The sequence below is a fragment of the Erpetoichthys calabaricus genome, chromosome 15, assembly GCF_900747795.2.
Source record: "Erpetoichthys calabaricus chromosome 15, fErpCal1.3, whole genome shotgun sequence".
In the NCBI taxonomy this organism is placed as follows: Eukaryota; Metazoa; Chordata; class Cladistia; order Polypteriformes; family Polypteridae; genus Erpetoichthys; species Erpetoichthys calabaricus.
Genome location: NC_041408.2, coordinates 37,283,438 through 37,297,499, shown reverse-complemented (window position 1 = coordinate 37,297,499; position 14,062 = coordinate 37,283,438). Strand labels below are relative to the sequence as shown.

General features: G+C 40.1%; 1 protein-coding gene across 1 annotated transcript in view; it reads left to right on the top strand.

The window, feature by feature from the left end:
- The window catches only part of LOC127525948 (uncharacterized), a 121,654-nt gene extending 107,992 nt beyond the window's left edge, over positions 1–13,662 (top strand). The window contains exon 2 of the mRNA XM_051919344.1: positions 12,689–13,662. Coding sequence (XP_051775304.1) covers positions 12,753–13,484 — 732 coding nt within the window. The 5' untranslated portion in view covers positions 12,689–12,752 and the 3' untranslated portion in view covers positions 13,485–13,662. The remainder of the gene's footprint in view (positions 1–12,688) is intronic.
- Positions 13,663–14,062: the final 400 nt, after the last annotated feature.

The following is a 14,062-nucleotide window of genomic DNA, read 5'->3' as shown; positions in this document are numbered from 1 at the left end:
CTTATATACGAGTATATATGGTAGATCAGCTAACATCACATTATAATATGACCTTGAGAGATGCTCTGGATGCAGTAGCTCCCCTTAAAACAAAAGTGATCAAAACACATAGAAACTCTCCATGGTTTAAAGAGAACAATTGATCTCTTAAAATAGAGTGTCAAAAACTGCAGCGCAGATGGAGAACAACAAAACTGCAGGTCTTTCAAACTACATGGACAAAGAGTGTTTTAAAAAATATAAAAAAGCTCTCTTTAAAGCTTGCTACTATTCTAAAATAATAGATAACAATAATAATAATCCTCAGGTACTGTTTAGTGGCTAATTCAGGGAATTCATATCTACAGTGCAAAATACCAACAGACATTAACAGTACAGACTTTATATACTTCTTTAATGAGAAAATTAAAAATATTAGATCCCAGATCTCAGCATCACAGTGCAAACTGCATACTAGTTTGGCAGACTCTGTCTTACATTGCATTAAACACTTTAGAAATTTGAATCCTGTCACAGAGCAGGAAGTCTTGACTTTAATTTCTAAAATGAAACCTACTACTTGTTCCCTAGATCCTGTGCCAACAAAATGAATAAATAGCGCAATGGATGTTCCATGAGTGTGAATTTTAAACATTATTTATAGTTCATTATTGCATGGCAATAATGTCCTGTGGGACCCTGGAGGCAGCTGATAGGTACCGGCAGGCCAAGCGGAATGCGGCTTTGGTGGTTGCTGAGGCAAAAACTCGGGCGTGGGAGGAGTTTGGGGAGGCCATGGAGAACGACTTTCGGATGGCTTCGAGGAGATTCTGGTCCACCATCCGGCGTCTCAGGAAGGGGAAGCAGTGCAGTGTCAACACTGTATATGGTGGGGATGGTGCGCTGCTGACCTCGACTCGGGACGTTGTGGGTCGGTGGGGGGAGTACTTCGAAGACCTCCTCAATCCCATTAACATGCCTTCCAATGAGGAAGCAGAGCCTGGGGACTCAGAGGTGGGCTCCCCTATCTCTGGGACTGAGGTCACCGAGGTGGTCAAAAAACTCCTTGGTGGCAGGGCCCCGGGGGTGGATGAGATACGCCCGGAGTTCCTCAAGGCTCTGGATGTTGTAGGACTGTCTTGGCTGACACGCCTCTGCAACATCGCATGGACATCAGGGACAGTGCCTCTGGATTGGCAGACTGGGGTGGTGGTCCCCCTCTTTAAGAAGGGGGACCGGAGGGTGTGTTCCAACTACAGAGGGATCACACTCCTCAGCCTCCCTGGAAAAGTCTATTCGGGGGTTCTGGAGAGGAGGGTTGTCGGATAGTCGAGCCTCGGATTCAGGAGGAACAGTGTGGTTTTCGTCCTGGTCGCGGAACAGTGGACCAGCTCTATACCCTTAGCAGGGTCCTGGAGGGTGCATGGGAGTTTGCCCAACCAGCCTACATGTGTTTTGTGGACTTGGAAAAGGCATTCGACCGTGTCCCTCGGGGAATCCTGTGGGGGGTACTCCGAGAGTATGGGGTACCGGCCCCCCTGATAAGGGCTGTTCGGTCCCTGTACGATCGTTGCCAGAGCCTGGTCCGCATTGCCGGCAGTAAGTCGAACCCGTTTCCAGTGAGAGTTGGACTCCGCCAGGGCTGCCCTTTGTCACCGATTCTGTTCATAACTTTTATGGACAGAATTTCTAGGCGCAGCCAGGGCGTTGAGGGGGTCCGGTTTGGTGGGCTCAGGATTAGGTCACTGCTTTTTGCAGATGATGTTGTCCTGTTTGCTTCATCAGGCCGTGATCTTCAGCTCTCTCTGGATCGGTTCGCAGCCGAGTGTGAAGCGGCTGGGATGAGAATCAGCACCTCCAAATCCGAGACCATGGTCCTCAGCCGGAAAAGGGTGGAGTGCCCTCTCAGGGTTGGTAGCGAGATCCTGCCCCAAGTGGAGGAGTTCAAGTATCTCGGGGTCTTGTTCACGAGTGAGGGAAGAATGGAGCGCGAGATCGACAGGCGGATCGGTGCGGCATCCGCTGTAATGCGGGCTCTGGCATCGGTCTGTCGTGGTGAAAAAGGAGCTGAGCTGCAAGGCGAAGCTCTCAATTTACCAGTCGATCTATGTTCCTACCCTCACCTATGGTCATGAGCTATGGGTAGTGACCGAAAGAACGAGATCGCGAATACAAGCGGCTGAAATGAGTTTCCTCCGCAGGGTGTCTGGGCTTTCCCTTAAAGATAGGATGAGAAGCTCAGTCATCCGGGAGGGGTTCAGAGTAGAGACACTGCTCCTCCGCATCGAGAGGAGTCAGATGAGGTGGCTCGGGCATCTGATCAGGATGGCTCCTGGACGCCTCCCTGGTAAGGTGTTCCGGGCACGTCCAACCGGGAGGAGGCCCCGGGGAAGACCCAGGACACGCTGGAGGGACTATGTCTCTTGACTGGCCTGGGAACACCTTGGGATTCTCCCGGAAGAGCTAGAAGAAGTGGCCGGGGAGAGGGAAGTCTGGGCATCTCTGCTCAAGCTGCTGCCCCCGCGACCCGACCTCGGATAAGCGGGAGACAATGGATGGATGGATGGATGGATATTGCATGGCACAGTACCTGATGCATTAAAAGAGTCAGTTATCAAACCATTACTTAAAAAGTCAGACCTAGACCAACACGTACTCTTTTCAAATTTAGCCTTTCTCTCTAAAATACTTGAAAAAGTAGTCACCAATCAGCTTCAGTCACACCTTATGCATCACTATTTATTTGACAAATTCCAGTCCAGTTTCTGCACTGGCACTTGGGTGTGTTGTAAATGATATTCTGATTTCCTCTGATGAAGGAAATTCCACTGTAATTATGTTGTTAGACTTAAGTGCAGATTGACACCATTGACCATTCTACTTTACTGCACAGGCTGGAAAATGATGTTGGGCTTACAGGCACTGTCCTTGCCTAGTTTAGTTCTTATTTATCAAATCGATTCCCATACATACAAAAAATGTGATGACAGTACTCCATCATTATACACAAAACTGAGATGTGGTGAACTGAACTTATCTGAACCTAACTTACAAACCAGAACACACATTAATATCTCAAGATGCCGGTCTGCTTATGATTCCAAGGATTAATAAAATTACAGGGGGAGGATGTGCTTTTAGTTACAGGGCTGCTAAACTGTGGAATGGTCTGCCTGCTACTATAAGAGATGCCCCTTTTGTTTCAGAATCTCGGCTGAAGACTCACTACTTCAGTTAGCATATCCTGACAGCTGCTAATTAACTGTACATACTGCATCTATGTTGTTAGTCATTAGCACTAAAACATAACTAATATGATAGTTATAATTGTTACTAACCCTCGCCTATATTGTTTCTCTTCTCTGTACTCAAATGTGGCACTTGGTGCCACTGCAATACTGTCAAGTTGTTTTGCCTGCCTAAGATAAAGTCATCTCTGATGGAAGATAGCAGGATTTGTCAGGTAGAGTGAGGCAGCTTGATGGCCGAGTTCTCCAGGACTCTGATCGAATCCTATTATGTGATATCATCTACTGTTGAACTCTGCTCTGTACTTGTAATATTTCTATTGCACTGTTGCATTGTATTGAGGATTATTTGTGTCCTATTCTGTGTATTATATTGTATTTACTTCCTTTTTTGACAACCACTGCATGCCCAACCTACCTGGTAAGGTGTCTCTCTTTGAACTGCCTTTTCCAAGGATTTCCAAGGTTTCTTCCATTTTTTTCCCTACAAGGGTTTTTTTTTTTTTTTTGGAGTTTTTCCTTGTCTTCTTAGAGAGTCAATGTTGGGGGGCTGTCAAAAGACCGGGCCTGTTAAAGCCCATTGCGGCACACTGATTTTGGGTTATACAAAAATAAATTGTATTGTATTGTATGATATGACAGTCCCCAAGCATTGCAAAGGGACTCTTTTTCTTTTCTTGGTTTACAACTATGTAAATAGCGACCCATGCCTTTATTTCAAGCTAACCTTTTCTTTACCATACAAATCCAGTACACTGGACATCTAATTAAAGTTTGTTGTCAAATTTCAAGAATTTTTATGTTTGTAATAATTGGTCATTATTATGAACACTTTAATTAAAATATTTAACAACTGTTAACAGCTGCTTACAAAGGATTTAATTGGTGGGTAGTTTTTATTATATAAAAATAAACTTGGCTAATATTATCCTATTTCATGGCACATTCACAAGTTCTTTCTCATAATAAACACTAGATGGTGCTTCTTTTCTTCTTATCAGCTAAGAATACTAGAGTGAGTGAATAAGTATATTGTTGCTAAGAGGTGTATACCATACAAGAGAAGGCTTATTTTAAAGATTCCTTAAATAAGTTAAAAATGTAGTTTTTAAAGGCATCCAGTACTTAATAAACAATTACTTAACTTAGCAATTTGTTTTGTCTATATCCCTCTTAAGTGTTTTTATTAATAAAAGTACTACTTGTTGTTGTCTTTTGCCTTCTTAAGGCTATTTGTATGTGTGTGTGTGGGGTCATCTACAGTGCTCCTCCTATTATAATATTCTCAGGTTTATTGTTTTATAATTGAAATTATTGACAAAGAAGAACCCCTTGACACTAAAAACATGATAAAACTGTTATTAAAATGTCAAAATAAACATAATAAAGCTGAGGTAGAAAGAGCGTATCCTTTTATTAAAGTACAGAACAGTATATAATGATTTCCCTCATGTCTATTAAGGGACAGTACAGTCAGGAAGCTGATTTTATAATATATGTGGCTAGTTGAAACATATTGTATGATTTTTTTTCTTATGCAAAGATTTGGTACATTTTAAGATGCCCAGATTTAAACTCAAAAGTGTTTTTCATGTGTTTATTTGTTAAATGACCAAAGAGACCCTGTATCGCTAAAGTATATTTTTCCTAAAGTTAATAGGTCAAAAACCTGACATGTCAATAAGCAACAAAAACAGCTCAATTTACATATTTAGTATGCATCATTATTTTCCTTTTTTATATTAACAAAACATAAACCATGCAGACTTGCTAGACAGGGATATACTGTTCTGATAGATAGATAGATAGATAGATAGATAGATAGATAGATAGATAGATAGATAGATAGATAGATAGATAGATAGATAGATAGATAGATAGATAGATAGATAGATAGATAGATAGATAGATAGATACTTTATTAATCCCCAAGGGGAAATTCACATACTCCAGCAAAGCATACTGATAAAAACAATATTAATTAAAGAGTGATAAAAACACAGTGCAAGATAAAAAGTGCAAGGTGGAGAGTGCAAGGCAGGTATAACAGTCAATAACATTGTATAATGTTACCGTTTACCCCTCCCGGTGGAATTGAAGAGTCGCATAGTGTGTGGGAGGAACAATCTCCTCATTCTGTCAGTGGAGCAGGACAGTGACAGCAGTCTGTCGCTGAAGCTGCTCCTCTGTCTGGAGATGATACTGTTCAGTGGATTCTCCATGAATGACAGGAGCCTGTTCAGCACCCGTCGCTCCGCCACAAATGTCAAACTGTCCAGCTCCGTGCCTACAATAGAGCCTGCCTTCCTCACCAGTTAGTCCAGGTGTGAGGTGTCCCTCTTCTTTATGATGCCTCCCCAGCACACCACCACGTAGAAGAGGGTGCTTGCCACAACTGTTTGATAGAACATCTGCATCATCTTATTGCAGATGTTGAAAGACACCAGCCTTCTAAGGAAGTATAGTCAGCTCTGTCCTGTCTTGCACAGAGCATCAGTATTGGCAGCCCAGTCCAGTTTATCATCCAGCTGCACTCCCAGGTCTGTACCCTCTGCACACAGTCACCTCTGATACTCACAGGGTCCATGAGGGGCCTGGACCTCCTAAAATCCACCACCAGCTCCTTGGTTTTGCTGGTGTTCAGTTGTAGGTGGTTTGAGTCGCACCATTTAACAAAGTCCTTGATTAGGTTCCTATATTCCTCCTGCTGCCCACTTCTGATGCAGCCCATGATAGCAGTGTCATCAGCGAACTTTTGCACGTGGCAGGACTCCGAGTTGTACTGGAAGTCTGATGTATATAAGCTGAACAGGACCGGAGAAGGAACAGTTCCCTGCAGCACTCCTGTGCTGCTGTGCTGCTGACCACAATTTCAGACCTGCAGTTCCCGAGACGCACATACTGAGGTCTGTCTGTAAGATAGTTCATGATCAATGCCCCCAGGTATGAATCTACTCCCATCTCTGTCAGCTTCTCCCTAGGGAGCAGAGGTTGGATGGTGTTGAAGGCGCTAGTGTTGATGTTGATAGTTGATAGATGTAAATATATTTTTATTAGTACTTTAAATAATATAAATTTTACATAATACAAAAGCATACCATGGCATCTAACACTGCAAAGACAATTACACAGTTTGTAACTGATCGCAACTTATCAGACCCCTGGAGATTTCTAAACCCAAACTCAAGAGCATATTCCTTCTACTCACCAGTGCATCACTGCTACTCAAGAACTGATTATTTCTTTACAGATAATAATTTCTTGGCTACGTTTAAATCTTGAGAGTATGGCACTATTGTTATCTCCCTTGATCATGGAGCTAAAATCATTATACCCCACATACTCATTTTGCAGCTGGCTTCTTAACCCACTTTTATTAGCAGACGTGAACTGTACAGAATTTATATCCAAGCAAATCAATTTTTTTATAGATAAATATATTCTCAGAGGTTTCTGCAGGAATACTCTGGGAAATTCTGAAGTCTATCTTAAGAGGACAGATTATCTCATATGTTTCCCACAGAAGTAAATTGGAAACCAAAAAGGTATCCGAGCTAATCAGTGAAATTACCAGAATAGATCAAGAACATGCTAGGTGTCCAAATGAGGCACTTCATTGGAATTGACAGGCTCTGCATTCAGAACTCAACCTCTTAACAACTAAAGAAACAGAACATCTCATTTTTAAATCAAGACATCATTACTATGAACATGGAGAGAAAGCTAATAAGATCTTAGCTCAACAAATCTACAAGCAGGAAGTTCGCAATGTAATCCCAGCAATCACCAACACAGAAGGAGACAAAATCATTGACATTAAAATATAATGCACACATTTAGAGACTACTATAAATCCTTATATTCTACTGATTTTAAAGAGTTTAAAGAAGACAAGACACAACCTAGTGCATCTTTCCTAATCAAAATAAGGACTGATTACAATGTGCATCATACAGACCAATTTCACTTCTGAATAATGATGTTAAGATACTCTCCAAAGTCCTAGCTAGAAGGATTGAGAAAGTGCTTCCTTCGGTAATACCACAGGATCAAACTGGATTTATTAAAGGCAGACACTTAGTTTCCAATCTTCGATGCCTGTTTAATGTAACATATTCACACAGAAAGTCTAACACCCTGGAGATATCATTATCGTTGGATGCAGAAAAAGCATTTGATATGGTTGAATGGAAGTACCTTTTCACTATATTGGGGAAATTTGGGTTTGACCTGAACATTTGTACATGGATCAAACTACTGTGTACCAGTCCAGAAGCTTCAGTTTGTATTAACAGCATTAATTCAGACTACTTCAAACTAGAACGTAGTACTAGACACGGATGGCCCTTGTCAGTCACCATTGAGCGACTGGCAGTTCACTGTCAAAATGCTTATGAAATAAAGGGGATTATCAGAAAAGGACTTGAACAGAAAATTTCTCTATATGCAGATGATATGGTAATGTATATATCATATCCACAAAATACTGTACCTGCAGTCCTAACAGCAATAACAGAATTTCAAAAGATTTCTGGTCTGAGAATTAATTTGAATAAAATTGTCCTCTTTCCAGTGGATTCTCAAGCACACAATATTAGATTGGACACCTTCCCTTTTATCATCGGAGATCAGTTTAAATACCTAGGGGTAAACATCACAAGTGAACATAAAGCTCTTTATCAACAAAATATTGCCATCTGCATGGAAAAAATTAAACAAGACTTACATAGATGGTCTACCCTTCATCTCACTTTAGCTGGAAGAATTAATATTGTCAAGATGAACATCCTTCCTAAGCTTCTTTTTCTATTTCAAAACATTCCAATATACATCAATAAATAATTTTTTAAGAAATTAGATTCAACAATAATCTCAGTTATTTGGAATTCAAAACATCCACATATTCAAAGGGTGACCCTACAAAGACCTAAGGCAGAAGGTGGCATGGCTCTACCTAACTTTCAATTTTATTACTGGGCGGCAAATATACAAGCTATAAAAACTTGGACAGGGCGGCACAGTGGTGCAGTGGGTAGCGCTGCTGCCTCGCAGTTAGGAGACCTGGGTTCTCTTCCCGGGTCCTCCCTGCGTGGAGTTTGCATGTTCTCCCCGTGTCTGCGTGGGTTTCATCTGGGTGCTCCGGTTTCCTCCCACACTCCAAAAACATGTAGGTTAGGTGCATTGGTGATCCTAAATTGTCCCTAGTGTGTGTTTGGTGTGTGTGTGTGTGTGTGTGCCCTGCCCTCCCCTGGCACCCTGCCCAGGGTTTGTTTCCTGCCTTGCGCCCTGTGTTGGCTGGGATTGGCTCCAGCAGACCCCCGTGACCCTGTAGTTAGGATATACCGGGTTGGATAATGGATGGATGGATGGAAAACCTGGATATTGACACAAATAAATGAACAAACACAGGCTTGGTCTGCAATAGAAATAGAAATAGGGGTTGCTTTGTACCCCAATAAGTACAAGTCATCACCAATATACTAACAACCCAATTGTGCTTCACTCACTCAGAATATGGAACCAAAGTAGGAAGTATTTTAAGATAGAGAAGCTTTTATCTGTGCACCACTGCACAAGAACCACCTTTTTCCACCCTCTTAATGTCTGGAAAACATTCGGGATTAAATCACTTAGAGATCTGTACATAGACAATGTATTCACATCCTACAAAAAATTACACTCCAAATTTAACTTTCCAGCAACACATTTCTTTCACTACCTTCAAAATAGAAACTTTGTTAAACAAAACCTGCCCAATGTTCCTCACCTCCCACCTACCTCTATTCCGGAAAAAATATTGATCAGTCTTGAAGACAGCATCTCCGTAATATATAAAAATATTTCAAAGTGCCTCCCTTACAAAGATCCCAGAGTACAGTGGGAAAAGGATCTCTCACTCAACATCTCTCACTCAAGCCCCATATGTGCAAAGCATACAATTATTCAACTTAAAATGATATATCAAGCACAACTGTCTCATTTAAAATTGTCCAAAATGTTTCCAATGTAAGATCCAACCTGCAAAAATTGCAATCAAGTTCCAGCCTCATTGGGCCACATGTTTTGGGCATGCACCAAATTAACATAATTTTGGACCAAAATCTTTAACCCTTAAACTGCCACATACTTGGGGGGGTTAATGCACCCCCAGATGCTAAATGCGTTTTTAAGGAAACGTCACAATTCACCAAGAAAAAGTGAAATTTTAATGGAACACATTTTTTTCATGCAAAGAGCATCACAATTACTACAACACTGATTTTACACACTGACAATGAACTGGAAAACTATAAAAAAACTAAAAAAAAAAAAATCTATTATTATAAGTACAAGGTGTAGCTGATGCCATTGATGAAATTCACAAAGCCAGCTGTGCTTGAACTGGCTGCACGCAAGCACACAGTGGCCAATACTGATGCTTGCAGGCTAGTCTAATGAAGCAGCTGAATCCCAGGGACAGTGATGCTGCAGTGCTGCAGGGGGCGGCAGTGGTCATGAGCTGGCTGCTCAACGAATGTACGGCACAGATTGATCAGCTTTGGCGTGCTGGCAAATTGCACTAGGAATCGACTATAGCCGGTTGTGGCATTCAATGAATGTATGTCACCAGCGTGATGGCAAATTGCATTGGGAACTGACTATAGCTGGTCACAGCGGTTTAAGGGTTAAATATCTCTCAAACAGCCATTGTGTCACAAACCCTCTTAATCTATTAACTGCTGTGTTTGGTGTACTTCCAAATGGGCTTAAAGTGAAGAAGGACAAACAAACTGTAATTGTCTTTACTACACTATTGGCACGTAGACTTATCTTGCTCAACAGGAAGAATCCTAACTCACCTATTTTAAGTCAGTGGGTAACTGATGTTTTATACAATTTGAAATTGGAAAAAATCAAATTCTCACTTAGAGGATCTGTGCAGAACTTTTTCAAAACCTGGCAGGATCTAATTAATAACATTTTAGATTAAGCTCTTAAAGCGCTGAGGAAACAGATTCTCTCTTCTTTTCTTTTTCTTCTCCATTTATCTTGATTGCTTATTAATTTATCAATTTACTTATTTTTACTAGCTTTAAGTTTTATTCTGTTGGCCATGCTCTCTTTCTCAGGGGTGGAGGTTGATTTGTTTTCAATCCTATTTTTGTAAAAATTGATCTATCTGTATGGAATGTTGTGTGATTACAATAAAATCAATAAAATTAAAATTAAAAAAAAAGAAAATGAAAACATACCATGAATCAAAGATTAATCAACACAAACACTAGTGGAAAAAAACTTTCTTCTGTTTTCAAAGAATTCATTCTTGGAGATCAGATGAAAATACGGAACAAATATTTGTATATAGGTATGCACAAATGTCTAAGTCCATTATTTTTTTCTGTTACATAACCTCATCTAATACATCATGTCATCTGACTTTTAATATGTATGAATAGCTTCATACCAATCAATGAGTGCCACCAGTATTTTCTAACTCCTTATAACTCTCCCATTAACCTCAATATTGCCTTCTAAATAGAGGTGATCTGCAGGCTCTTCTATTGCTTTTAGCACTACTTCATAGAAGGAGTGTTTGAGCTTTTCCTTTAATTTATTCCCACTTTCTAGAAGGAGGTGTTTGTTACTCACCAGCTTCATTTTTGCCTTAGCAACTATATTGGTGGGTCCTTTAAGATGACACAACAGCCTCATGTGCCTAAGCTTAAAACAACATTTACTAATCCCTTTGGTTACATTTAATTCTTATCTTTATGTTTAATTATTTATTGTCAATATGTATATACTTGCATTAAATTGTTAAATATTATCATGTATTGATTAAAAATATTTGAATAAAATTCTATAATATCCAAACAATATAAGTTTTGAATAACAAAAATTTCAGCCTATACACAGTATTTTATACTATACAAATAAACATAGCACAATAGAATTACTATGCATTATTTATTTTTAATAAAGTAGCACAAACTTTTGCAATTTTTCTTCACAGACAGGCAATGTATTAGTACTTAAAATACATACTATACATCAAAGGTTAATCAATGCAAATATCTAAGCAGTATAAGTTTTGAAAAATAAAAATTTTAGCACATGCGCAACAAATTAATTGGTATACTATATAAGTGAAATTGTCATAAAAGAAAATTATTATAAATTATTTATTTTCATCAATCATTTAACACAAACATGGCAAATTTTCTTTGCCAAAAATGATTTTATTACCTTGTAAGAGCTATTTGCTAGATATTTAAGGTATGTTAAATGTTTGCATATATATATTATTGCATAGTGTATGGGAGGTTCTTACAACCCTCATAAATTGAATTGAATTGGTATATTCTAACTATTTCTAGCCTCCCTGACTATACATTATACTCAGTTAGTGACCTGCCTTGCCATGTGTAAGGCGTTGACGGCACATGGTTTTAAACCATGCCTTGTGTGCCAAGTAACATGAAAGTCAATATGCTTTATTGAATGTGCAGCGCCATACATTTAAAGCGTACAGAAGAAGAAGTAAAGCATCTTTAAGTATAGAAATAACTAAAGTTTGTCAAGAAAAGCGAAGTTTACAGAAGATACATTTTTTCTAATTTTTTTGCCTTTTATTCTATGTGTGTAACAATTTTTTTTTCTTTATTCGTGCGTGGAGTATTTGCTTTGAGTCTTCACTAAATATTTTAAAGCAAACTTTTGACTGAAAGATTTCTTTCGGCACACGTTTTACCAGTGCTTGAATCCACCTTACACACCCACAGCTACATACCTCAAAATCAATACATCACTTTCAGTACACATCAATGAAAGGCACTTTAAATGTCTCATTGTGGTGTGAAGCTGATTTTTTATTAATTTAAGCCTTGAAAATGAATGTTCTCCTGTATAGTTACTAACCATCATACACATAAATATTCTGAGTGTAATTTCAACATTGGGAAACACAGCTTTCAAGTTGTCTGAAATTATTTTATTATATAATGCAGACAGTGTCTCACAATTTTCATCAATACTTATGTAATTCTTGCGATCATTATGGTCAGGATCTTGATGATATATATTATCAAGATGTTCACACTTTTTGTTTATCTCATCAGAATCAATTCTTTTCAGTTCACCAAAGAAGGAAAGTCAATTTCCAATCAGTGAATAAGCTTCTGCACATTTTATTAAGTCAGAAGTTAAACAATCCAACCCAGCCACAGGGGATGCACAAACCAGTGTGTTTCTTCATGCCAGTTCCAAGCCCGGATAAATGGGGAGGATTATGTCAGGAATGTCATCCGGTGTAAAATTTTGCCAAATAAATATGTGGACAACAATACAAATTTCCATACCGGATCGGTCGAGCCCTGGGTTAACGAGTTAGCCAACAGGGTCAGCCAACAGGGTGCTGGTGGAAATTGGGCTACTGTTGGCCAAAGAAGAAGGAGAAGAAGAGGGGGGAAATGTGTCCGGAGGCAGGAGGAGAGGAGTAAAGTAAAGAGAGTGGAACTGAGGGTAGGAACTTTGAATGTTGGCAGTATGACTGGTAAGGGGAGAGAGTTAGCAGATATGATGGAGAGAAGGAAGGTTGATATATTGTGCGTGCAAGAGACTAAATGGAAGGGGAGTAAGGCCAGGTGGATTGGAGGTGGATTCAAATTGTTTTATCATGGTGTGGATGGGAGGAGAAATGGAGTAGGGATTATTCTTAAGGAACAGTATGTCAAGAGTGTTTTGGAGGTGAAAAGAGTGTCAGGCAGAGTAATGATTATGAAGCTGAAAATTGGAGGTGTGATGATGAATGTTGTTAGTGCATATGCACCGCAAGTTGGGTGTGCAATGGGTGAGAAAGAAGATTTTTGGAGTGAGTTGGATGAAGTGATGAACAGTGTACCCAAGGGACAGAAAGTGGCGATTGGAGTGGATTTCAATGGGTATGTTGGTGAAAGAATCAGTGGAGACAAGGAGGTGATGGGTAGGTCAGAGGATAGTGGATTTTGCCAAAAGATGGACATGGCTGTGGTGAATACATATTTTAAGAAGAGGGAGGAACACAGGGTTACGTACAAGAGTGGAGGAAGATGCACACAGGTAGATTACATCCTATGCAGAAGAGTTGATCTGAAGGAGATTGAAGACTGCAAAGTGGTGGCAGGGGAAAGTGTAGTTAAGCAGCATAGGATGGTGGTCTGTAGGATGATGTTGGAGATCAAGAAGAGGAAGAGAGTGAGGGTAGAGCCAAGGATCAAATGGTGGAAGTTGAAAAAGTAAGACTGCAAGGTTGAGTTTAGGGAGGAGGTGAGACAGGAACTGGGTGGCAGTGAAGAGTTACCAGACAGCTGGGAAACTGCAGCAGATGTAGTAAGGGTGACAGCAAGAAGGGTGCTTGGCGTGACATCTGGAAAGAGGAAGGAGGAAAAGGAAACCTGATGGTGGAATGAGGAAATACAGGAGAGTATATAGAGGAAAAGAAAAAGTGGGATAGTCAGAGAGAGGCAGAAAGTAGACAAGAATACAAGGAGATAAGGCGCAAGGTGAAGACAGAGGTGGGAAGGCTAAAGAAAAGGCGTATGATGAGTTGTATGAGAGGTTGGACACTAAGGAGGGAGAAAAGGACCTGTACCAATTGGCTAGACAGAGGGACCGAGCTGGGAAAGATGTGCAGCAGATTAGGGTGATAAAGGATAAAGATGGAAATGTATTCACAAGCAAGGAGAGTGTGTTGAGCAGATGGAAAAAGTACTTTGAGAGGCTGATGAATGAAGAGAACGAGAGACAGAAGAGGTTGGATGATGTGGAGATAGTGAATCAGGAAGTGCAACGGATTAGCAAGGAGGAAGTAAGGACAG